The 25,176-nt window shown below is 37.2% G+C and overlaps 1 protein-coding gene across 6 annotated transcripts in view; it reads right to left on the reverse strand.

Annotated features, from left to right (window-relative positions):
* The window catches only part of MINPP1 (multiple inositol-polyphosphate phosphatase 1), a 46,270-nt gene that overhangs the window by 15,957 nt on the left and 5,137 nt on the right, over positions 1 to 25,176 (reverse strand). For 2 of the 6 annotated variants that reach the window (XM_081223471.1, XM_081223470.1), the window contains 2 exons: positions 23,448 to 23,545; positions 13,434 to 13,567 (listed from right to left, as the gene is read on the reverse strand). The exons of 1 other annotated variant lie outside the window; for it this stretch is intronic. In XM_081223471.1, coding sequence (XP_081079597.1) covers positions 13,434 to 13,567; positions 23,448 to 23,545 — 232 coding nt within the window. Of the gene's footprint in view, positions 1 to 5,207; positions 5,226 to 11,491; positions 12,581 to 13,433; positions 13,568 to 23,447; positions 23,546 to 25,176 lie in introns of those variants that run through there. 3 more of the 6 variants (XM_081223474.1, XM_081223473.1, XM_081223472.1) reach the window with 3 other exon arrangements.

Below are 25,176 nucleotides of genomic sequence, written 5' to 3' on the forward strand. Positions count from 1 at the left end.
TCACACAAGCCAGACTAGGAAAACCTCAAGTATACAGGGTACCAAACAGATGCTCAGGAGGAATTGCCTCAATAGTGGGGCAAAATTAGCCCATAAAAAACATTATTATAAACACAAAAAAGGTAAACCACAGACTAGGAGAATATATTTGTAAAGCATATATCTGAGAAAGAATTTGTATCTAGAATATACTTAAAGAACTCTTACAACAACAGTAAAAATGATAAACAACCCAGTTAAAAAATGGCAAAAGATGTGAACAGATACTTCACCACAGTAAACATATGGATGGTAAATAAGCACACAAAAAGATGCTCAATATCACTAGTTGTATGGCTGTTAGCGTAACTGATACCATCTTGAGCCCTTAGAGTTTCTCCTTCCACTGACCCTGCCCAGGACTGTACTGTGCAGCAGTGAATCACTACTCTGTCATCAAGGGCTTTGTAGTTAATAGATATTGTTTAATAATCATCAGGACCAGGTGGCCTCAATGCTCTGTTAGTCCCCACACAATAAAAACCTTCACTGACGTATTCCCAGTGCCCAGGAGACTCGTTACCCATTCGTGAATCCTGACTTAGGAATGCACGTCCTATTTCCAAGTTCCTACCCCCATACCCTAGGTTAACTATAAAACTGTCCCGATGCCCCCTCAGCGGTGCAGAGTACAGTTGTGAATGCTTCCAGATCACTGTCCGCCTGATCCTGATCCCACCATGTGCGTAAGTTACCCTATAATAAACTGATCCATTGATTACATGGAGCTGCCCACCTTTTGTTTTGGTTTCAAGATGCCTTTTCAGTTTGGTGGGCAGTTTTCATTCCCTCTGTCCTTCAACACTAGTTTTTAGGAAAATGCAAACTAAAACCACAATGAGGTGCTCCAACACACCCATGAGAATGGCTAAAATTAAAAATACCTACCAGGGCTTCCCTGGTGGTGCAGTGGTTGGGAGTCTGCCTGCCGATGCAGGGGATACGGGTTCGTGCCCCGGTCCGGGAGGATTCCACATGCCGCGGAGCGGCTGGACCCGTGAGCCATGGCCTCTGGGCCTGTGCGTCCGGAGCCTGTGCTTCTCAATGGGAGAGGCCGCGGCAGTGAGAGGTCCGCGTACAGCCAAAAAAGAAAAAAAAAAAAAAAACCTACCATACCAAGTTGGCCAGGATGTAGAACAACTGTAACTCACACACTGGTGGGGAGAGTTTGGCAGTTTCTCAAAAAGTTAAACATACACCTAAATATGACTCAGCTATTCCATCTCTAGGTATTAATTACCCGAAAGAAATGAAAGCATATGTTCAGACAAAGACTACAAATGTTCACAGCAGCTTTATTTTTAATAGCCTCAAACTGTAAACACCCAAATGTCCGTCATAAAGAGAATGGATAAACAAATTGTGTAGTATCCATATAATGGAATACTAAGTAAAATGCTAAATAAAAAGGAATGAATGACTGATACCCACAACATAAATCTTATAACCATTATGCTGAGGGAAAGAAGCCAAACCAAAAAAAAATGTGCATATACATACTATATGGTTCCATTATATAAAATTCTAGAAAATACAAGTTAATCTATAGTGACAGAAAGCAGATCAGTGGTCTGCCTGGGAGTGAGGGGTGGGAAGTACATTAGAAAGAGTCACAAAGAAATTTTTGTATGCGATGGATAGTTCGTTATCTTATTATGGTGATCGTTCCATGGGTGTATAAATATGTAAAAACTCATCAAATTGTATACTTCAAATATGTGTTGTTTATTTCACATCAGTTATACTTCAATAAAGTTTTAAAAAATCAAAACAAGTATTAAGAGTTGATATGCTGAGGTCTGTGAAAGAAATCTTCAATGACCAACCTCAAAAACTCCTCCTCCCATAAAGCCTTTACCAAACCCCAACAGTTCAAATCAATTCTCCTTCAGCATTTCTTTTTACCTGTTTTAGTGCTGTCATATAGATACCTCCAAACTAGGATATGAGTTCCTTGAGACAATAATTTAAATGTATTCAACTTCGTATATACCCTCTATTGCTTGCATAATAAGCTGCATTGGAGCAGAGGTAAAACTAAAATCAGGGAAGCACTCACTTAGGAGGCAGTTGCTAAAATCTAAGAGAGAGAAGATATTAGCCTGAATTGAGATGATAGCAGTGGGGATGAAGAAAAGTCAAAGGACTTGATATAAAACAGGAAGAAAAAAAAAACCACAAACCCCACAATATGGTGAGTAGATGTGGAAGGTGAGGGAGATAGAGTCAAGGATGATGCATAGGTTTGTGGCTTGGATGCCTGGGAGGATAAACAGGGACTGTGGATATTCCTTCGTTACATACTAAGCACCAACTGCATGGCAGGCTCGCTCTAGACACTGAGGACAGAGCAGGGAAATAAAGTTCTAGACATCACAGATCTACAGTCTACTGAGAGTCCAAACATGTCTTTCCAGAAGACCAATGGACACCTGAATCTGAATTCAAAGCATAGCCAGGCTGTGCTGGCTTTTACCATATTTAGCCAGTATCTTTCAACAACTAGCACTATCCTGGTACCTAGTTAAACTCCACGGAACGCTGACTTCGGAAAGTTAGCGAAAAGACAAGCAAGAACATATTCTGAGAATTTAGAATCTGCATACATTCCTAAGAACGTTAAAAGACAAAGCTCATTGGTTACAATGGGCTAAGTAATCTCTTGGTGCCACTGTACTTTTATTTCAATGCTGCCATCTTATGTTAAAATGTGGAACTACACAACCTTAAAAAACCATACTCTTACTCAACTGTGAGATACAAAAACATCAAAGATTTGAGAGTCAATGAAAAGGTAGATAAAGGCTAATGGGAGTTACTTAATGACCATAACATATATTTACAGCAATTACTTCTGGTATCTGAGAGTATCCCTGACAAAATGGAAGATCTCATGAGGTAATTAATACATAGTCCAGAATATAAATCTTACTTTGAAAAAGTAAGGAAGTGACTTACTGAATCCCACCAGTTAAAAAACAAAAATAAAAATATACTAACAGAGATAATGGGGAATGGGAAAGTAGAATAAAATCCAGATATATCTCATTTATTCAGTAAATTCAATGTGCTTTTCTCATCACAGCTGCTTAAACAGCAATAGCTGTTTAAATTTGCTCAAATAGTAAAATTACTGGTTTTAACTTTAATCCCATCACTGTAGTGATGGTTTAAGAAGGAAAATAAAGTCAAGATCCTAATAAGAGCCAAGGACTATGCATGTGGAGGACTGGTTATATTTAACCAAAATGTTGACACTTGTCAATTAACATCATTTGCAATCTCCAATTTTTCTGTGAAGTAAAATCATGCTATTAAAATTATGTTGAAAAATATTCACAAACATTGAAGAATATCTTTGATTTAATGTTAATATAAAAAGATAACAAAAAAAAGAGAACAACCTGTGTTCACAGTATCATCTCAAAGTGGGGTGGAGGAGGGATGGAGATAGCAAAAAGTAGCCTGGGAACTCTAGAATTAAGTGAAAGACATTTCCTCAGATAATATTAATAACAAAATATTGCTTTTGTATATATGTATACATATACATATAAAACACACTTGGTATAAACTCAATACAAAAAACTTTAAAAGTCATGAAGAAAAAACATTAATTGTTTTGATAGAACAGATCATAAAAAGTACAAGATAAAATATTCTGTTAAAACATTATTATACCATACTGGTGTGTGATATTAGCAGCGGGGAGGCTGTGTATGTGGGAGAGGGGGTAGTGTGAGGGAACTCTTTTTTTTTTTTTTTTTTTTGCGGTACGCGGGCCTCTCACTGTTATGACCTCTCCCGTTGCAGAGCACAGGCTCCAGACGCACAGGCTCAGCGGCCATGGCTCACGGGCCCAGCTGCTCCGTGGCATGTGGGATCTTCCCGGACCGGGGCACGAACCCGTGTCCCCTGCATCGGCAGGCGGACTCTCAACCACTGCGCCACCAGGGAAGCCCGAGGGAACTCTTTAATTGCTACCCATTTTCTTTGTGAACCTAAAACTGCTCTCAAAAAGTCTATTAGCTTTCTGTTTTTTGTAACCTATTATTCTCTCTTTGCTGAGCATATACTGGTTTTCTTGAGAAGTACCCTTAATTTTGGCACTGCTCATAGAATTGGATAGTGTCAATCTGTTTTTTGGAAAGAAATCTGACAGAAGTCTCTCAACTCACTTTCTTCTGTCTACTTATTTAAGAAGATTTCATCTTGATTCGGCTAAATGCATATTTTTAAAAAACCCTAATCAGTCTTTTAGTATAGAGAAAACCAGTCTCTGAAAAGTACCTGCCAGTTTCTTCACAATCAGTGCTAACTCTCCTTCCTTAGTTAGAAAAGGAGGCAGTGGCCAAAATCATTTCCTGACTTAAACAAGGTCAAACTTTCCTTCCTTTTTATACTGTTTTACAATCTTACATGAATAGTTATACCATGGCCCATGGCTTTTATATACATTTCTATCTTCTCTCAATAGTATGAGTCACAAGTGCAATGACTTTGTCTTACTCATCACTATATCCAGCTCCTAAGACACTGCCTGACATGTATCACAGTAGACGTTTAAAATATTGTTGAATGAATCTTCTTTTCAATTCACAAATAAAGGAGTAGTCCTCCAAAAGGAGTAAAAATTTAGGAGTAGTCCTCCAAAATGAGTAAAAATTTTCTCCATCTTGCTGATGAACGGGGAATTAGTTTAAGAAATGAGCTCAAGACCATGAAAATTTGAAGAGACTAAGTACTACAAAATATTTTTCCCATATTTGAATAATCACAGCAGCAGAAGGAGGGGAGGTGTGTGAATGTCCGACAAAGACATTAAAGACATGTTTTGACCAGAGAACTTTCGTATATAATAATACCATCTTTGTATACTGCATTATACTAAGTGCTTTAATAGACACTACCTCATCTGATTATCACAACAACCCTGTGAGTCAGGAGAGATATTTCCCTTTTCAGAAGTGGGGAATCTGCAGCATCAATAAAGCAGAACCAGGACTCAAACCAAACCCAAGCATCTGCCCACTACATCACATTGCCTCTATATTACTGCATCTCATTCAACAAGCCACCCATGAAAATTAGTCTCATTACCTTCTAAGTATTTAAAAACACAATCAGCTATTACCTAACATAACGGAGTACTCAGTTCATTGCATTTTTTTCCCTCTGTACTTCACCTGTGGGTAAGATAAGCAAATTAAAAGAAAATAAACTAAAACTGTTAAGATAAAAACAAAACAAATAAAACTTCCTAGCAGGTAATCTAGATTACTATAAATGGACGAACCTCAACTTGGAATGCTTCATCTTCAGATCACATCCAGGAACCACTGCATGTCAGGGATTGTATACACATTTACAGTTTTAATATTCTTTAGCAATCCCTGATAGTCAAAATTGCTGACCCCCTAGAAATTGTATTCCTAGGTATATACCCAAGCAAAATAAAAATAAGTCCCCACAAAAATATGAATACAAATGTTCACAATAGCATTACTCACAACAACCCAAAAGTGAATATATCCCTAATGTCCATAAACTAATGAACAGATAAAAACAAAATATGGTATATTCATACAATGAAACATTATTCAGCCATAAAAAAGAATGAAATACTGGTACACGCTACAACATGGATGAACCTTGAAAACACTATGCTAAATCAAAGAAGCCAGTCACACAGAACCACATATTATACGATTCTATTTATATGAAATGTCTAGAAAAGGCAAATCCAGAGACAGAAAGTAGATTAGTGCTTGCCTAGTGCTGAGAGGGCCGGGGTAAATGAGGAGTGACTGCTCATGGGCATGGGTTTTGCTGTTGTTTTTTTTTAATTTTTTGAAACCAAAGTACTGTATAGTTGATTTACAATGTTGTGTTAGTTTCAGGTATACAGCGAAGTGATTCAGTCATAATCTTTTTCAGATTCTTTTCCCTTATAGGTTATTACAAAATACTGAGTATAGTTCCCTGTGCTATACAGTAGGTTATCTATTTTATGTATAGTAATGTGTATATGTTAATCCCAGACTCCTAACTTATTCCCCACTTCTTTCCCCTTTGGTAACCATAGTTTGTTTTCTATGCCTGTGGGTCTATTTCTGTTTTGTATGTAAGTTCATTTGTATCATTTTTTTTTAAGATTCCACATATAAGCGATATCATATTTGTCTTTCTCTGTCTGGCTTACTTCACTTAATATGATGATCTCTAGGTCCATCCATATTGCTGCAAATGGCATTATTTCATTCTTTTTTAGAGTTGAGTAATATTCTATTGTGTATATATACCACATCTTTATCCATTCATCTGTCCATGTCGATTAATTGAAGTATAGTTGATTTACATTATGTTAGTTTCAGGTGTATAGCACAGTGATTCATTATTTTCATAGATTATACTCCATTAAAAGTTATTACAAAATAATGGCTATAATTCCCTGTGCTGTACAATATATATATTATTTGCTTATCTATTTTATATATAGTAGTTTATATGTCTTTTTTTAAAATTTATTTATTTTGGGCTGCTTTGGGTCTTCATTGCTGTGCGTGGGCTTTCTCTAGTTGGAGTGAGCGGGGGCTACTCTTCTTTGCGGTGCACGGGCTACTCTTCTTTGTGGTGCGCGGGCTACTCTTCTTTGTGGTGCGCGGGCTTCTCATTGCAGTGGCTTCTCTTTTGAGGAGCACAGGCTCTAGGCACGCAGGCTTCAGTAGTTGTGGCACGCGGGCTCAGTAGTTATGGCTCGTGGGCTCTAGAGCGCAGGCTCAGTAGTTGTGGCTCACAGGCTTAGTTGCTCCGCAGCACGTGGGATTTTCCTGGACCAGGGATCGAACCCGCATCCCCTGCAGTGGCAGGCAGATTCTTAACCACTGTGCCACCAGGAAAGCCCAGTAGTTTATAGGTCTTAAGCCCATACCCTTATTGTGCCCTGTCCTACTTCCCTCCCCTCACTGGTAACAACTAGTTTGTTTTCTGTATGTGTGAGACTTTGTTTTGCTATATACATTTGTTTATTTTTTAGACTCTAAATATAAGTGATATCATACAGTATTTGCCCTTCTCTGTCTGACTTATTTCACTAAACATAATACTCTCCAGGTCCATCCATGTTGCAAATGGCAAACTTTCTTTTTTATGGCTGAGTAATATTGAATCGTATTTACTCATATACACTGCATCTTCTTTTTTCATTTGTATGTTGATGGACACTTGGGTTGCTTCCATATCTTGGCTATTGTAAATACTGCTGCTATGATCATTTTGGGGCATGTATCTTTTGAATTAGTGTTTTCACTTTTTCCAGATATATACCTGGAAGTGGAATTGCTGGGTCATATGGTAGTTCTATTTTTAGTTTTTTAAGGAACCTCCATACTGTTTTCCATAGTGGTTGCACCCAATTATGCTCCCACCAACAGTGCACAAGAGTTCCCTTTTCTCCACATCCTCACCAACATTTGTTATTTGCAGACATTTTTTTTTTTTTTTTTTTTGCGGTACGCGGGCCTCTCACTGCTGTGGCCCCTCCCGTTGCGGAGCACAGGCTCCGGATGTGCAGGCTCAGTGGCCATGGCTCACGGGCCCAGCCGCTCCGCGGCACGTGGGATCCTCCCGGACCGGGGCACAAACCCATGTCCCCTGCATCGGCAGGCGGACTCCCAACCACTGCGCCACCAGGGAAGCCCCTTTGCAGACTTTTTTTTTTTTTTTTTTTTTTTTTTTTTTTATTTTTTAAATTTATTTATTTATTTTTTACTATGTCATCTTATTTATTTATTTATTTAGCCTATGTTGGGTCTTCGTTTCTGTGCATGGGCTTTCTCTGGTTGCGGCAAGTGGGGGCCACTCTTCATCGCGGTGCGTGGGCCTCTCATTATCGCAGCCTCTCTTGTTGCGGAGCACAGGCTCCAGACGCGCAGGCTCAGTAGTTGTGGCTCACGGGCCTAGTTGCTCCGTGGCATGTGGGATCTTCCCTGACCAGGGCTCGAACCCGTGTCCCCTGCATTGGCAGGCAGATTCTCAACCACTGCGCCACCAGGGAAGCCCTGCAGACTTTTTGATGTTAGCCATTCTGACCAGTGTGAGGTGATATCCATTGTTGTTTTGATTTGCATTTCTCTAATAATTCGTGATGTTGAGCATCTTTTCATATGCCTGTTAGCCATCTGTATCTTTTCTTTGGAAAAATGTCTATTCAGGTCTTCTACCTGTTTTTTTGATTTGGTTGTCTGTTTTTCAGATATTGGATTGTATGAACTGTTTATATATTTTAGATATTAAACCCTTGTCAGTCATATCATTTGCAAATATTTACTCCCATTTAGTAGATTGTCTTTTCGTTTTGTTGATGGTTTCCTTTGCTGTGCAAAAGTTTTTAAGTTTAATTAGGTTCCATTTGTTTATGTCTGCTTTTATTTCCTTTGTTTTAGGAGATGGATCAAAAAAAATTATTGCTACAATTTATGTCAGAGTGTTCTGCCTATGTTGTCCTCTAGGAGTTTTATAATACCTGGTCTTACATTTAGGTCTTTAATCCATTTTGAGTTATTTTTGTATACAGTGTTAGAGAATGTTCTGATTTCATTCTTACATGTCATAAGCATTTTGGCGTCATCTTGAAAAAACTCTAAGGAAAGGTGCCATTTTTCTGAATTAGTAAATTCTTTTTTTAAAATTAGTTAATTAATTTATTTTTGGCTGTGTTGGGTCTTCATTGCTACGTGCGGGCTTTCTCTAGTTGCAGCGAGTAGGGGCTACTCTTCGTTGCGGTGTGCGGGCTTCTCATTGCAGTGGCTTCTCTTGTTGCAGAGCACAGGCTCTAGGTGTGTGGGCTTCAGTAGTTGCAGCATGCGGGCTCAATAGTTGTGGCTTGCGGGCTCTAGAGCGCAGGCTCAGTAGTTGTGGTGCACGGGCTTAGTTGCTCCAGAGCATGTGGGATCTTCCCTGACCAGGGCTCGAACCCGTGTCCCCTGCACTGGCAGACAGGTTCTTAACCACTGCGCCACTAGGGAAGTCCTAAGAAGATTCTTTTTAAGAAGCTGTCAAACTTTTTCAAAGCGGCTATACAATTTTACATTCCCAGCAAAAGTGCGTAAGGTTTCCAGTTCCTCCACACCTCACCAACACTTGGGAAAATCTTTTTTTTTTAATTTTAGCCAGTGAATAAGAAAAATACATAGTCCTTTCCTCCTCTGTTTCTCCTTTACTCTCACACTACTACCACATTCACAATACTTCTGATGCTTCTGGTTACCAAATGTGTAGGGTTTTTTCCCCCACATTAACCAGTTTTCTGTGACACCAGATGGCTGTTCTAAAATTTAACTCTATTCTGACACTATCTACCTAGAGACAGCATCAGATCCCACAGGCTAAGGGCTCAGTCCCACAAGACTGGCCCCCACTTCAGGTGCCAACTGTAAGTAGTAGGTCGTCACCCAGGTTACCCACAACTTCTATCCAGTATGGCTACAGATAGAAGGTTCTCATGACCCCTTCCTCGGGTTTAATTTGCTAGAGTGGCTCAAGAATTTAGGGAAATACTTATTTACATTTACCAGTTTACTAAAAAAGGATATGACATAGGATACAGATGAACATCCAGATGGAAAAGATGTGCAGGGCAAGGTATGTGGGAAGGGGCACAGAGCTTCCATGTCCTCTCCAGGCATGCCACTCTCGCCACACCTCTACTCATTCACCAACACACAAGCTCCCTGAACCTCGTAGCCGAGATTGATCATTAACTCCACTTCCAGCCCTTTCCCCTTCTCAAGAGAATTGTGGGGGTGGGGGTGGGGGTGATGGGGCTGAAAATTCCAAGCTTCTAATCATGGCTTGGTCTTTCTGGTGACCAGTCATCATCCTGGAGCCATCCACGAGCCTATACAGTCACCTCATTAGAACAAAAGACACTCCTATCACCCAGGAAATGACAATGGTTTCAGGAGCCCTGTGTCAAGAACCTGGGGCAGAGACCAATATATATATTTTTTCTATTATTTTACAGCCAGTTTAGGGGTATTACTGGTATTTCACAATGGTTTTACTATCTAATAATATAATCAGTAGTTTATTAGTATCTTTTCCTGTGCTTATTTGCCATCCATATATCTTCTTTAGTAAAGCATCTGTTCAAATCTTTTGCCCCCCACCTTTTTTTTAGTGTTTATTTATTTTTACTTGTTGACAGTTTGCTTTATTTATTTATTTATTTATGGCTGTGTTGGGTCTTCGTTTCTGTGCGAGGGCTTTCTCTAGTTGTGGCAAGCGGGGGCCACTCTTCATCGCGGTGCGTGGGCCTCTCACTATCGCGGCCTCTCTTGTTGTGGAGCACAGGCTCCAGACGCGCAGGCTCAGTAGTTGTGGCTCACGGGCCCAGTTGCTCCGTGGCATGTGGGATCCTCCCAGACCAGGGCTCGAACCCGTGTCCCCTGCATCAGCAGGCAGATTCTCAACCACTGCACCACCAGGGAAGCCTCTTTTGCCCTTTTTTAAAACTGGGTTATGTGTCACCTTACTAGTGAGATATAACTTCTTTATATATTCTGGATTCAAAGCCTTAATCATATATATGTTTTGCAACTATTTTCTCCAAGTCTATTGCTTGTCTTCTCATTTTGCAGATAGTGCTTTTTGAAGCACAAAGATTTTTAATTTTGATGGAGCCCATTTCATCAATTTTTTAATGGATTGTGCTTTTAGTGTTGTGTCTAAGAAATCTCTGCCTAACCCCAAATAGGCAGAGTAGTAAATGAAGATTTACTACTATGTTTTCTTCTAAGAGTTTCATTGTTTTAGCTCTTATATCCAGGCCATTGATCCTATATTTTTTGTTTATTTTTAAAAATTGAAGTATCATTGATTTACAATTATACTCGTGTCAGGTATATCACACAATAATTCAATATTTTTATAGATATACTGTTTAAGTTATTACAAAATAATAGCTATATGTCTCTACACTGTACAATATATCCTTGCTGCTTGATCTTACACTTTCTTCTAGAAGTCTTCTAATTCTACATTTTATACTTAAATCTATGACCCATTTTTGTGTAGAGTGTGAAGTAAGGGTGTGTCATTTTTTAACATATGGATGTCCAATTGTTCCAGCACCATTTGTTGAAAGGACTATTCTCTTCTCCAATGCATTACCATGGCATCTTTGTCAAAAACTGATCATATATATTGGAATTTATTTCTTGACTTTATTCTATTCTATTGATCCATTTGTTTACGGCTATAGTTTTATAAGTTTTGAAGTCAGGTATTTATTAAGTCCTTTTGTTCTTTTTCAAAATTGTCTTAGCTCTTCTGGGTGCTTTACATTTCCGTATAGATTTTAGAATAAGTTTCTCGATTTCTATAGAGACCTACTGGAATTACGATAGGGATTGCAGTCAGCCTACAGATGATCAATCTGAGTCTTCCAATCCATAAAGATAGTATCTCTCTGCATTTATTTGGGTTATCTTTAATTTCTCTCTGTAATGCTTTGTAGTTTCCAGTGTACAGAAATATTTATTTTTAAAACACCAATGATAAAATTCTTACTTAAGCTTTGAATCTGGTATCAAATTGTAACAGCAAACCTTGCAAAAGTTATTTAAGAATCTTTCAGACACAATATTAATTACCTCACATTCAACAATGGGACAAACAAATAAACAATGAACAAACAGTAAAGATCTGTTATCTCATAAAGTCTAAGGGTTTTAAAACATTCATAAAACCAAGTAGGAAAGAAATTAGTGCCTATCTCAAGAGGGAATTTGCCTTGACTATTTTGCCCCAAAAAAGTGTTTGGTCGCAGAAACTAAGTACAGATCTTCCTCCACTTATGATGGGGTTATGTCTCAATAAACCCATCATTAAACTGAAAACATCAGTAAGTCAAAAACCTACCAAACATCATAACTTAACCTAGCCTACCTTAAATGTGCTCAGAACACTTACATTTGCCTACAGTTGGGCAAAATCACCTAATACAAAGCCTATTTTATAATAAAGTGTTGAATATCTCATATAATTTATTGAACACTGTACTCAAAGTGAAGACCAGAAGGGTTGTATAGATATAGAAGAGTCGTAAGTATATTAGCAGTGTTTCACTCGTGATCGCATGGCTGACTGGGAGCTGCAGCTGACTGCCAATGCCCAGCATCATGAGAGAGTATCATACTGCATATAGCTAGCCCCAGAAAAGATCAAAATTCAAAGTACAGTTTCTACTGAATGTGTATCATTTCTGCACCATCACAAAGTCAAAACATCATAAGTTGAACCATTGTAAGTCAGGGAAGAAAACCAGATCTAGTACAGATGGTCCCTAATTCCCAAACCCAAGAAAATTCCACAAACTAAACTTATATCCACAAACTCACATAATTTCTCTCTATGTATGTATATAAAACTTCATACTGCCAACCCAATTAAATACACCATCTTCAGTCTTTCTGTCTCAGTCTTTATAGCATGATTTTCATCTCCAACTGTGAATGTATAAGCTTTCATGGAAGCATATCTGTCAAATAAAATGCAGTTTATATTCTACCAAATGTTCAAATTATGAAAAGGTTTTTTTTTTTTAACTTTGAGAAGTATGAATGTTAACAGAGACTTTCGATGAGAAACTCTCATTTAAAATAAAAACTTAAAAAAAATTCATACCAGAAACCATGTACAATTATACTATTTATAATAGCAAAAAACAGAAACTACCCAAATGCCCACTGACAAGAGAAGATGATATAAACTGTGGTATTTATTTACTGAATATTGAACATTATTGAATATTGTACTGTAGTAAAAATTAATGAACTACAGTATACGCAACATAATAAATATTATAAATGTAATGTTGAGGGGGAAAAAAAAACAAGTCCCATTTGCTTATGTCTCTAAGCAAAACTAAACATATTGTTTAGGCACACATACATTCATAATAAAGCCTTCTTATAGAGGCAAAGGAATGATATGCTCCAAATGCAGAATAGTAGTTAAAGGGGATATGGAGTAAATGGGGCAAGAGAGGGCAGGAAAATTGAGTCACTAAGGAACACATAAATAGACACATGCAAATTATTAGTAATGTTCCAGTTCCTGGGTTGAATGGAGGGTTTATATGTTTATATGCTTTATAACTTACATATGTCATCTAATTCTTTTGTAAGTATAATTATTTTTTAAAAACATAAGCAAAATCTATTTTTAAAAATCACCCATTATAAAACATTTTCCAGAAGCGTAACTGGGCACTCAGAATATATTGGGTTGGCCAAAAAGTTCATTTGGGTTTCTCCGTAAGATCCTAAAACCCGAACGAACTTTTTGGCCGACCCAATACATCAAAAAAAAATTTTTTTTTAAGTTTTTACCTTTGTTTCTGTTCAACTGCTTTGTCCAAGTGCTGAAAGATATCCTGAAACAGGGTGCAGCTGGATTGACTATTAATGGTATACCCATATCCTCTTTTCCAATATTGTTTCAGATCATTTAAATATTCTAAAACCTAAAAATACAAATTTCAAAAATCATTACTATTAATTTTTATTAATGTAACAGATTTTCTGATTTAATAATGATTTTTTCAGAAAAGGTTACATTGTTTAATCATCATTCTACACAAAGTATAGTAGAATCTTAGCATTTACAGAGTTTATACTTACCATTTCAAGCATCTAAGGGTTGGACCCAAAGGTCCATGACACAGAGATTTATGCTGAGACACAAACCCAAATGGGAATGTAGAGACTGACATGCAAGAGCAAGTTAGTAGTACTCACAACCAGTAATCCAGAATCCATGACAGTTCAGGATAGTGGGTTAATGACATGTGCTCACCTCCCCTTTCTTCTAAAATTATTTTAAGATGATAGCAAAGATATATACAGAAAAAAAGAAAAAATGTACATAGAAGAATATTCATTACAGCACAGAAGGTGCCAACAGTGAATCAGGAATTTTTAAGAATTTCAGGAAGGTAGAAACCAGATAGAAAATGAGTTACTTTGGTTCATGTATCAGTTTGGCAAAAATAGTAACAAAAGTAGACCAAGGGGGCTTCCCCGGTGGCACAGTGGTTGAGAATCTGCCTGCCAATGCAGGGGACACGGGTTCGAGCCCTGGTCTGGGAAGATCCCACATGCTGCAGAACAACTAGGCCCGTGAGCCACAACTATTGAGCGTCTGGAGCCTGTGCTCCGCAAGAAGAGAGGCTGCGATAGTGAGAGGCCCGTGCACCACGATGAAGAGTGGCCCCCGCTCGCCACAACTAGAGAAAGCCCTCACACAGAAATGAAGACCCAACACAGCCAAAAAAAAAAAAAAGAAAGTAGACCAAGGATATGGAAAACTGGTACTAGAAGGAATGTGTATTAATACAGATGTTCTAAAGGACAGACTGGCAAAATCCACAAAAACACACATCTTTAAGGCCCGTTTAATTCCGTTTCTTATAAACTAATATTCACAGAGGAACACAAGAGACAATGTACAAGAATATCTTAGAGTAGCACTGCTTAAAGGAGCCCTCCCCCCAAAAATTTCCTGGAAATACCTGAATTTCATTAATAGGTAGAGGCTTAAATAAACTATGATACACACATACTATGGAATACTATAAGATTATTTGTAGATCTACATGAACTGACATGGAAAGATCTCCAAAACATACTGCTAAATGAGAAGAGCAGGTTAAGAATGATAAATACTTGTTGGCCTCTGCTTGCAATAGATCAGACCCACCAATTATTGTTGTAGTTCAGCGGGGCAATATTATGCCATTTCTGAACCTATCATGGCCATAGTGCTCTTTATGTACTGGGTTTTTGTATAAAACCCAGTGTATGTTGTCTAACTGCTGTTGGTAGTAGGAGAAGAGCACGATGGTGGGGAAGGATTGTACACAGATATGTATAGAAGGAAGATAGCTATCTGTACGTCAAGGAGAGAGGCCTGGAACAGATACTTCTCCTACAGCCCTCAGAGGAGACCAATCATCTTGATTGTGGACTAGCAAAGGAACATATAATTTTCTTTCTTCATTTTCATGAGAATTGAAAGCTATCATCTATGAAAGGGGAAGCTCTGGTCAGTCATTTTCAGGGTTTTGATCCTTATGCCTTTTACAGATCTAATTCAAATTGCTGGATCTCTTCCTTATTAGCTTTGTAATCTTGGACACATCCCATAATTTAGTTGAGTCTTACTTTCATTATCTGCAAACTGAGAGTTCTAGTACCTCCTGAGAACTGTGCAAAGCCCTCAAAAATGCCCTTAGCACACAGACGTTGTTCAATAAATGTCAATTGCTTTGTGAATTCCTGTAGTGGTGTGCTGCAGTAATTTTTTAAAATAAATTTATTTATTTTATTTATTTATTTTTGGCTGTATTGGGTCTTCATTGCTGCATGTGGGCTTCTCACTGTGGTGGCTTCTCTTGCTGCAGTGCACGGGCTCTAGGCACGCAGGTTCAGTAGTTGTGGCACACAGGCTTTGTTGCTCCGTGGCACATGGGATCTTCCCGGACCAGGGATCAAACCCGTGTCCCCTGCATTGGCAGGCGGATTCTCAACCCCTGCGCCACCAGGGAAGCCCTGCTGCAGTAATTTATATGACAGGTAATCTTTGTACAATAAACATATTTGTTAAAGACAAAAAAAAAAAGGAATAATACAGTATAATATCGTTTACTAGCAAAATACACACACACACACACACACAATTACACTGTTTACATTTCTAAGAATGGTATAAATTATAAATAGAGCACAGAAAAGGTTGAAAAGTACACATCAAACTGACAGGAGTGGTAGATTTCTGTGGAGAGGTCTTGAATTGGAGTTGGTGATTAAGGTAGCCTTTATCTGAATGTCAAACTTGTACTCATGTATCATTTGATCCAACACCAAAAGTAAAGGGCTAAATCTTGCAACCCAAAAGAGGTACAAGAGAAGACTACACAGTAGTTATGAGCCATTCTTCCCAGAAGAGTCCCCAGAGAAATTAAGTGCACGCCATAAGTTTAAGAGCAAGAGCAAGGGTAGGCCACTGCCATACACCAAAAACAAAACTAAACATATATTAAAGAGGCAATTAAATTAAGAAGTTAGCAAAAGGGACAAAATAAACGTTAAAAAATTAAAATAAAAAGAATTAGATAAAGTTCTGCCAAATCTATTCAAGAAATAAAACAAAAATAGTATCAGAAATGAAAAAAGAGAGGCGCTTCAAACTGTGGCACAGGGAAAAGGATGTCGAGCAGAATTCAGCAGTCTTGCTGTGTTGAGGAGTCAGAACTCAGAGTTTAATAAGTCTGAAGTGGTTGGAATTAGCAGGGTAGAGTATCAGAGAGGAGGAAGCTACACAGAAAAAGAACTCCAAAAATCGTGGGGGGAGTCCCCTTGATTCTGCTGCCAAAGGCCGTGGGAGTTGTAAGCTGATCAATTCCAGAGCTATCACAAGGCTGAGAGATATTCATGTTCCAAGCAGCCTATGTAGAGAGAGCTTCCATAGATACCAAGACATCCAGGACTTCAATCTGGACCCCAGAAGAGACATACTTTAATAGTAAAGACATGTGTATAAGTAAGGTTTTGTTTCTGAGTTTTGTAAGGTCAGGTCGAGAGCATAAACTCAGAAAAATGAAGCCTGAAAAGGATCAAACTGATCCACAAGTAACTTAACTGCAAAATAAAACAAAATTCAATACTTAGAAGATAAAATCCAGGCATTCAACACCATAACATTCACAGTGTCCAGTATCTAATAAATACTTACTGGAAATACATAAAGAAACAAGAAACATGACTTATAACTAGGAGAAAAATCAGTCAGTAAAAGAATCTATCATGAGAAAGAAGGAATGCAAGGATAATTCAATATTAGAAAATGTACTAATGTAATTTCTATGTTAGAAGATTAAAGAGGAAAAAAAATTATCTTCCTAGATGCCAGAGATTCAGCAAACACTCCTGATCTTAAAAACAATAAATAAATAGAAGGTTTTAGTAAGAAATAGAAATTTTCTCAACTTGGTAAGGATAACTACTAGTGACTATGCCAAACATCGTATTTTGCAATGAAACACTGAAAGTGCTCTTAACTAGAAAATATAAACAAAGCTTTGGGTTTTAAGATGATGGAATTAAGATATATACGCTCTCTTCTCTCAGAAATCACTCTAAAAAAAGAAGAATGAAAAAGAAATGCAAATGCCCCTTTCATAGAAATTAGGAGACCTCTGTACCCTGAGCCACCACCATAAATGAGGAAGGACTGCCAAATGCAATGAAAATCAAACAAAACCCCTCAGATAAAACCAACAGAAGACAGATCCTCAAAGCACGTGGTACACTTGCAGGAGTAGATCCAATAATCCTTTGCTTGAAACAATAAGAAAGAAGTCTAAGAGGAGCCTCCCTGGACAGTATGCAACACCATTACAGGAAACAGACTGACCTTCCATCTTTATAAGAAGCATTCTACAAAGAATCTCAGAGAAAAACTCCAAACTAGAAGGAACACTACTTATCTCTGAATAGCTGCTCATCCCTACTGGCTGCCTGAGAAGTAAAAGCTGAATTCAGTGCAAAGATGAGTAATAATTTAAAAGGTGCTAGTATCTTTATAAACATACAAATTAAAAACAAGACTGCTACACAGATAAAATAGACAGAAAAAAAACCTCTCACCCTAGAAATTCTGCTACAGAGCAAATGAAAACTATAATTAAATAAACACGGTATCATGAATTCGAAAGACTTAAGAAAATAAAATAATGATTTAAAAAAGAAAGAGTCCAAAACAAGAAAAAAAATATATGGAAAGAAGCATAAAGATATAAATATAAACTGGAACAGCTCCAAAAAATAATTGGGCATTATCTAGTAAATTTGAAGTTCTGCATATCCTATGATCCAGCAATTCTACTACAGACATGGACCTTCAGAAATGTGTATATACAAACCTATAGACATACACAAGAATATTCATAATAGTCCCAAACTGAAAACAACCCAAATGTTTACCAACAAGATAATGGATTAAAAAACTATGATAATTCATGTAATGGAATACTATACGGCAATAAAAATAACTGAACTATAGCTACATGCAGCATCGTAAACCTTAAAAATATAATGTTGATAAAAAACTAGAGGGCTTCCCTGGTGGCGCAGTGGTTGAGAGTCCGCCTGCCGATGCAGGGGACACGGGTTCGTGCCCCGGTCCGGGAAGATCCCACATGCCGCGGAGCGGCTGGGCCCGTGAGCCATGGCCGCTGAGCCTGTGCGTCCGGAGCCTGTGCTCCGCAAGGGGAGAGGCCACAACAGTGAGAGGCCCGCGTAACAAAAAAAAAAAAAAAAAAAAAAAAAAAAAACTAGATACAAAAAAACACATACTGGATGATTCCATTACATAAAGTTCAAAACGTATAGTTAAACTGTTTCTTGGGAAAAAAAATAATAGATTAGTAGACACTAAACTAACATAATAAAGAAAATGCAGATACACAAATAAGTAATAATAATGGGGAAATAATCTCAGATATAGAAGGAAGACATTTTTTTAAATCATGAGATAAATTTGCCAAACTCCACAAATAAATCTGAAAACCTGGAGAATATGAATGACTTTTACAAGAAAATATTAAATACCAAAACTGACCCCAGATGAGATAGAAAATCTAGATATACTTATTACAGTAGAAAATAGATATACTTGTTACAGTAGAAGATAAATACAAAGCTGCAAAAAGCTATCCCACAGAGAAGTACATAGTTCATGTGTCATTTCTTTTGTAAGGTTTACCTGACTGCCATTAATCAACTTTATGTATCACTATACCTTATATATACTTCTGTTATAGCCATCCCATTGTCTTGCAATGGTTTTTTTGTCTTTCACTCCTTGTGACATTCTTTGAGGACAGTGCCTATCTTATGTTAGTATCTTCAGTTTCAACCAAGTGCCTGGCAAGGAGCAGGCACTCAAACAATATTTGCTGAATGAAGGCACACATGGACCAGCATTTCATAAGGTCTTGGATATCTGATAATATCCAGAATTCTCAGAATTTCATACATTTCTATTCATTTTTAATTCTTAAAACACTTTTTTAAATAAATTAATTTATTTTATTTATTTATATTGGCTGTGTTGGGTCTTTGTTGCTGTGCGTGGGCTTTCTCTGGCTGCGGCAAGCAGGGGTTACTCTTCGTTGCAGTGCGCGGGCTTCTCATTGTGGTGGCTTCTCTTGTTGCGGAGCATAGACTCTAGTCACGCGGGCTTCAGTAGTTGTGGCTCACGGGCTCTAGAGCGCAGGTCAGTAGTTGTGGCGCATGGGCTTAGTTGCTCCGCGGCATGTGGGATCTTCCCTGACCAGGGCTCGAACCCATGTCCCCTGCATTGGCAGATGGATTCTTAACTACCGCACCACCAAGGAAGCCCCTTAAAACATTTTTAATAAAGAATTTCAAACATAAAAATAGAGAACAGGAGAATAATGAACCCCCACATACCTCTCATCCAACTTCAACAACAATTAACACTTGGCCAATTCTGTTCCAGTTATGCCCCTACCACCACCACTGGATTATGCTGAAGCAAATCCCAGACATCATTTTATTGCATCTGTAAATACTTCAGTATGTAAACCTATTTCATAGTGAAAAGTCCTAAGCAGAGATTTTTGTATCAAATTACTGAAAAAGAAAAAAAAATCACAGGAAACATCTAAATCAAAAGAAAACTTTATATTTTTTAATGAAGAATCTAACTTATTTGCTTTTACTATATAAAAAGGAAGCACTTAGTCAATTAATTTAAACATGTATTTCAAATTTTCAAATCATGGTCATTTAAATGAGAAGTTCTTTGAAAGAGGCAGTGGGGGGTGGTGGTGGTGGGATGAAGTGGGAGATTGGTCATAGGAGATTGGTACTGACATATGTGCATTAATATGTATAAAATGGATAACTAATGAGAACCTGCTGTATAAAAAATAAATAAAATTCAAAAACAAAAATGAGAAGTTGTTTAAAGGTACCTACACAATGGAGAAATCTGGAAGGTGCCACTTTAATCATATGATCAAACATATTATCATAAATGATGTGACAAAGTGACATCATTCCTTCTGATTAGACACACTATATAAGAACACATATAGTATTCTTGTCAAAAATGTTTAAACCCCAATCTAATCTTAAGTGAAAAAACAGACACAAAGACATTCTGCAAAAAAGATGGCCTAGATGCCTGCAAAATGCCAGTGTATAAAAGACAAAAGAAAGGCTGGAACACTCTTCTAGATTAAAGGCAACTAAAGGCATGACAAATAAATACAGTGAATGATCCTTGATTAGATCCTGAATTTAAAAATAAAAAGAAAGTGGGAGGGAGACGCAAAAGGGAGGAGATATGGGGATATACAAATATATATAGCTGATTCACTTTGTTATAAAGGAGAAACTAACACACCATAATAAAGCAATTATACTCCAGTAAAGATGTTTAAAAATTTTTTTAAATAAAAGCTATAAATATAGGATTCTATTAAGACAAGTGTGAAAACACGAATATTGACTGTATATTAGACAATACTGTACTATATATGCATATGTAAATTTACATTTTATTATGATTATGTAGGAGAAGGTTCTTGTTTAGATGTATGCCCAAGTATTTAAGGGTGAAGTGTCTTGACGTTTACAAAAAAAAAGATTACATGTATATGTGACAGAATAAATGTCCCTCAAAGATGTCTACATCCTAACGCCTACAACCAATGAATATGTTATCTTACATGATAAAAGGGAATTTGCAAATGTGATTAAGTTAAGGAGCTTAAGATGGAAATTATCCTAGACTATCTAGACGGGCCCAATAATCACAAAGATCCTTAAAAGAAGTAGGCAGGAAGGACACAGTAGGAGATATAACCATGAAGCTGTGGTCATAGTGATACAAGGAATGCAGGTGGGCTCTGGAGACTGGAAAGGGCAAGGAACAGATTTTCCCCTAGAGTCTCCAGACAGAACACAGCCCCCTGTTGATACCTTGATTTTAGCCCTGTAAAATTCATTTTAGACTTCTGATTTCCAGAACTGTAAGATAATAAATTTGTGTTTCTTTAAACCACTAAGTTTGCAGTAATCTGTTATAGCAGCAATAGGAAACTAATAGATTATAAAGAAAGAAAAACAAATGTGGCAAAAAAAGTTAAAAACTGGTGAATATAGGTGAAGGACATGAATGTTCATTCTGTTATTCTTACAACTTGTCAGTTTGAAATTTTTCAAAATAAGTTGTGGGGAAAAAAAGAGAGAAGTTCATAAGCAATAAAGAGATAAAAGGGTAATCCTAAAAATAAAAGAAAAAGAAAAACAAGTAGCATAGAATCTAAGTCACCTAATAGTTCCATCTTTTACGATATGGAAATAAAAGCACAGAGTTGTCGGTCTTTGGAAGTAAGGGACCACATGGATATAGCTACTCAGAATACAAAAAGGGCAGACAGCCAGGTAAGCATATGCCAAATGTTCCAACAACTGTAGTAACTTGGGCAAATAAGTTGTTCTTCTGTTAAAAAGTAAACTTCCCTTTTGCCAACACCACTCAGTCATTTACACAGTATTGAAAATCACTTCAATACTGTTTATCGGCTTTTTCCCCTACAGCAATCTGGGTAGGGAGAAAAGGGAGGTGAGGAATTTTGACACAAGTAAATGGTGACCATAAATCTCAGTTTATACCTATACTGGTGTAATTATTACTGGTTCCCCTTTCACTTTTAAAAGTATTCAATTTAGGAGCTTCCCTAGTGGTGGAGTGGTTAAGAATCCACCTGCCAGTGCAGGGGACACGGGTTCGAGCCTTGGGCCGGGGAAGATCCCACATGCCATGGAGCAACTAAGCCCATGTACCACACTAGAGCCTGCGCTCTAGAGCCTGCGAGCCACAACTACTGAAGCCTGCGTGCCTAGAGGCTGTGCTCCACAACAAGAAGCCACTGCGATGAGAAGCCCGCGCACCACAACAAAGAGTAGCCCCCGCTCGCCACCTCTAGAGAAAGCCCGTGCGCAGCAACGAAGACCTAATGCAGCTAAAAATAAATAAATAAATTTATAAAAAATAAATAAAAGTATTCAATTTAGAACATAAATTTTATGATCATCCTAAGCATAGAGCATTTTAAAGAAGGGTAGGCCAGGATGTTTCTGAAGTGATAGTTATGGACATTTAGAGGAGATGAGAAGTGTTTTGAGTACTCAAGACAGAGAAAAAGTAGATCATCAGGGAGCAATTCAGGAGCACAGAGAGGAAATACATACACCTATTACTTCTGGCGCTCAGCATCCTAGAGCAAGCATCCATCGAGGGCTCTTTTCCCTTCTTCCAACTTACCGGCTAAGCCCTACTGCCGCATTGGCATAATACTACAGAAAAATCACCTTTAATCTGGTTGTTGGTCACTTTAGTCTTTAATTAACGAAATAAAGCACTTGTTTACTTTCAAATGTACATTAGCTCTCAGCTTAAAAGCTTGCTTCTAACTGACAAATAGTACACTTCTTTTCAAAATTTGAGGTTAAATTCTGAAGTTAATAATTGATTTTCATACAGAATGCTGAAGGTTCCATATGTACGCAAGGGATAACTAAAGTTTCTAAAGTCCATATTTCTGAATGACCCATACATAAAGATACATCTTACTCTCATCCATCAGAATTCTACCCAATGCCTTGATCCTCCAGACTTAAGAAAACAATTAACACTTTCCTACCCCACCTCTCTGGCTCCCAGCATCCCAGATTTGACCAGAATTTGCCTCCTTTACAGTCACCAGAGGTCTGTCTGCCTTGCTCTCTCTAGAGTCTAAAAGTCTACAAAGAAACAACATGAATGAAGAGGAAAGAAAGGGAATACAAAGTAGCCAGGCAGAACCTAGATGAATCACTGCCATCACTGGGTAGAAAACAGAACTCTATCTATTATGAAAACTTTATAAAAGAATAGGTATTTGGAAAACCATTCATCTTCTCTGAGCTTTGGCTTCCTATAAAAAGAAGAATTTGGATTATATTAGCTCTATAATCCTTTCCAGCAGTAAAATTTGATGATGGGTTAAGTAGGTTTTTAACTGGGTGGACATAGAAATCAAATCACAATGGAAGAATGTTTTCCAGAGTTTTATGAACCTAAACTATTTACAAGTAGGTAGGTCCTATCTGAACAATTAATCTCTCTTTTTTAGGAAAATTACAAGATAGTCAAAGACACTTAATGTTCCCTACTCTGCTTATTTTTTGAAAAGCTGCTTCAAATAAAGACAACAATGAAAACCATGCAGAAAAAAAAAGCAAAGAAACTGCAAAAGTAATACTTACCTTTGCATCATCTATGTCAAAAACATCACACCAAGGAGATTTAACACCTTTAATTGCCAGGTCAAATGAACAGGTGAAAAAAGCTACCTGAATTAAATCTGAGAGAAAAAAAAAGGTAAAATTTGTAGGTTACTATTTCCTGCAGTTTTCCAAAGGCTGAATATCTATAGAATGCCAAGGACTTACTATATAAAACATAACTTGATTTTGTTAATTTTAGAGGATTAGAGGAGGGGAGATAAAGTTATAAAAGGTTTTAGTCCCCAAATTGAAAATCAGCAATGACAAAGTACATTTACTGAACAGTTCTTTTAACTACGCAATTCACATTATAACTATTAAGAAGAAGCAAGTACAGAGAAGGATATAAAAAAGAAGAGAAGACTGCAAAAGGTAAAGAACAAAGAAAAGGCAGACTGAGGAGTCAGGAGGAAGGTGAAACAAAGGGTCAAGAAGGAGAGAAACAACAAAGAGGGAAAAATCACACTATGAGACCTGACTCTGACACTAATTATCCTGGCTAAGTCACTCTAGGCTTCCTGGGTCTCAACACAAAATAGGCAAAGGATTTATTCTTTTGTCAAGCAATATCAAAGGACATATAATTAATATATCCATAACACATAAAGGGTACCTATGATCAATAAGAAAAAACATAAAAATAATCCAATAGAAGATGGCCAAGGTTATGAAGAGTCAATTCTCAGAAGGAATGAAATAGCTAATAAACATATGAAAAGATGTTCAACCTTACAAGTAACCAAAGAAATGCAAATTAAAGCTAGATATCATTTTTCATTAATTAAATTGGCAAAAGTCAAAATGACTAATAATATCCACTGTCCGATGAATTGGGGGAAATGAGCATTCTCACATATTGTTGATACAAATTTTTCTACACCTTCAGAGAACAATTTGGAAGTATACGTTAAGATGTAAAATATTCATGCACCTTAACCCAACAATTCTACCTATAGTTATTTATCTTATAAACTCTCAAGTGCAAAAAGCAGACTATAAGAATGTCCACTGTTGCGTTATTTGAAAGTTAAAAACTAAGAAAAACCTTAGTAGGAAAGTAATTTTAAATTCTAAAATAAAGAATTTGGACTGTATTAGCTCCAGCCTCTCTGACCAGTAAAACTTGAAGATAGGTTAAATAAATTTTTAACTATCATTTACCTTAAAATGTAATCATATATCCTATAAAATAACATAGAATTTAAAAAAATGAGAGATACATTGCTAAGTAAAAATAAGTTACAGAAAACACAAACAGCATCACCTTTCTATGCAAAAAAAAAAAAGTATTTAAATAGCTAAAATATTTTTGAACAGTTACTCTGTGCCAGGTACTGTGCTAATGCCTTGCATGAATTAATCTCATATAATCCTTGCAATAATCCTGTGAGGCAGGTACAATTCCTATATCCATTTTACAGAGAAAGAAACTATGGCACAGTTATATTAAGGAACTTGTCAAAGATCACAGTTAGTCAATAATATAACAAAGTCAAGAATCGAATACAAACAGTCCAATTCCAGGACCCATGATTTTAACCACTATGCTAATATTGCCTCTAAAAAGAAGTTGCTCTCAGTTACCCCATCAGTAAAATACAAATAATCCTTGTCAAGTCAGGGACTAGAAATAGTGTTTTTAAAAAAATCTTCAACAATCTTAAATGCCCACTAACAGAATAATGGCCAGATGCTGGTAATATAATGG

The sequence above is a fragment of the Mesoplodon bidens genome, assembly GCF_964165515.1.
Source record: "Mesoplodon bidens genome assembly, chromosome: 1".
NCBI lineage: Eukaryota > Metazoa > Chordata > Mammalia > Artiodactyla > Ziphiidae > Mesoplodon > Mesoplodon bidens.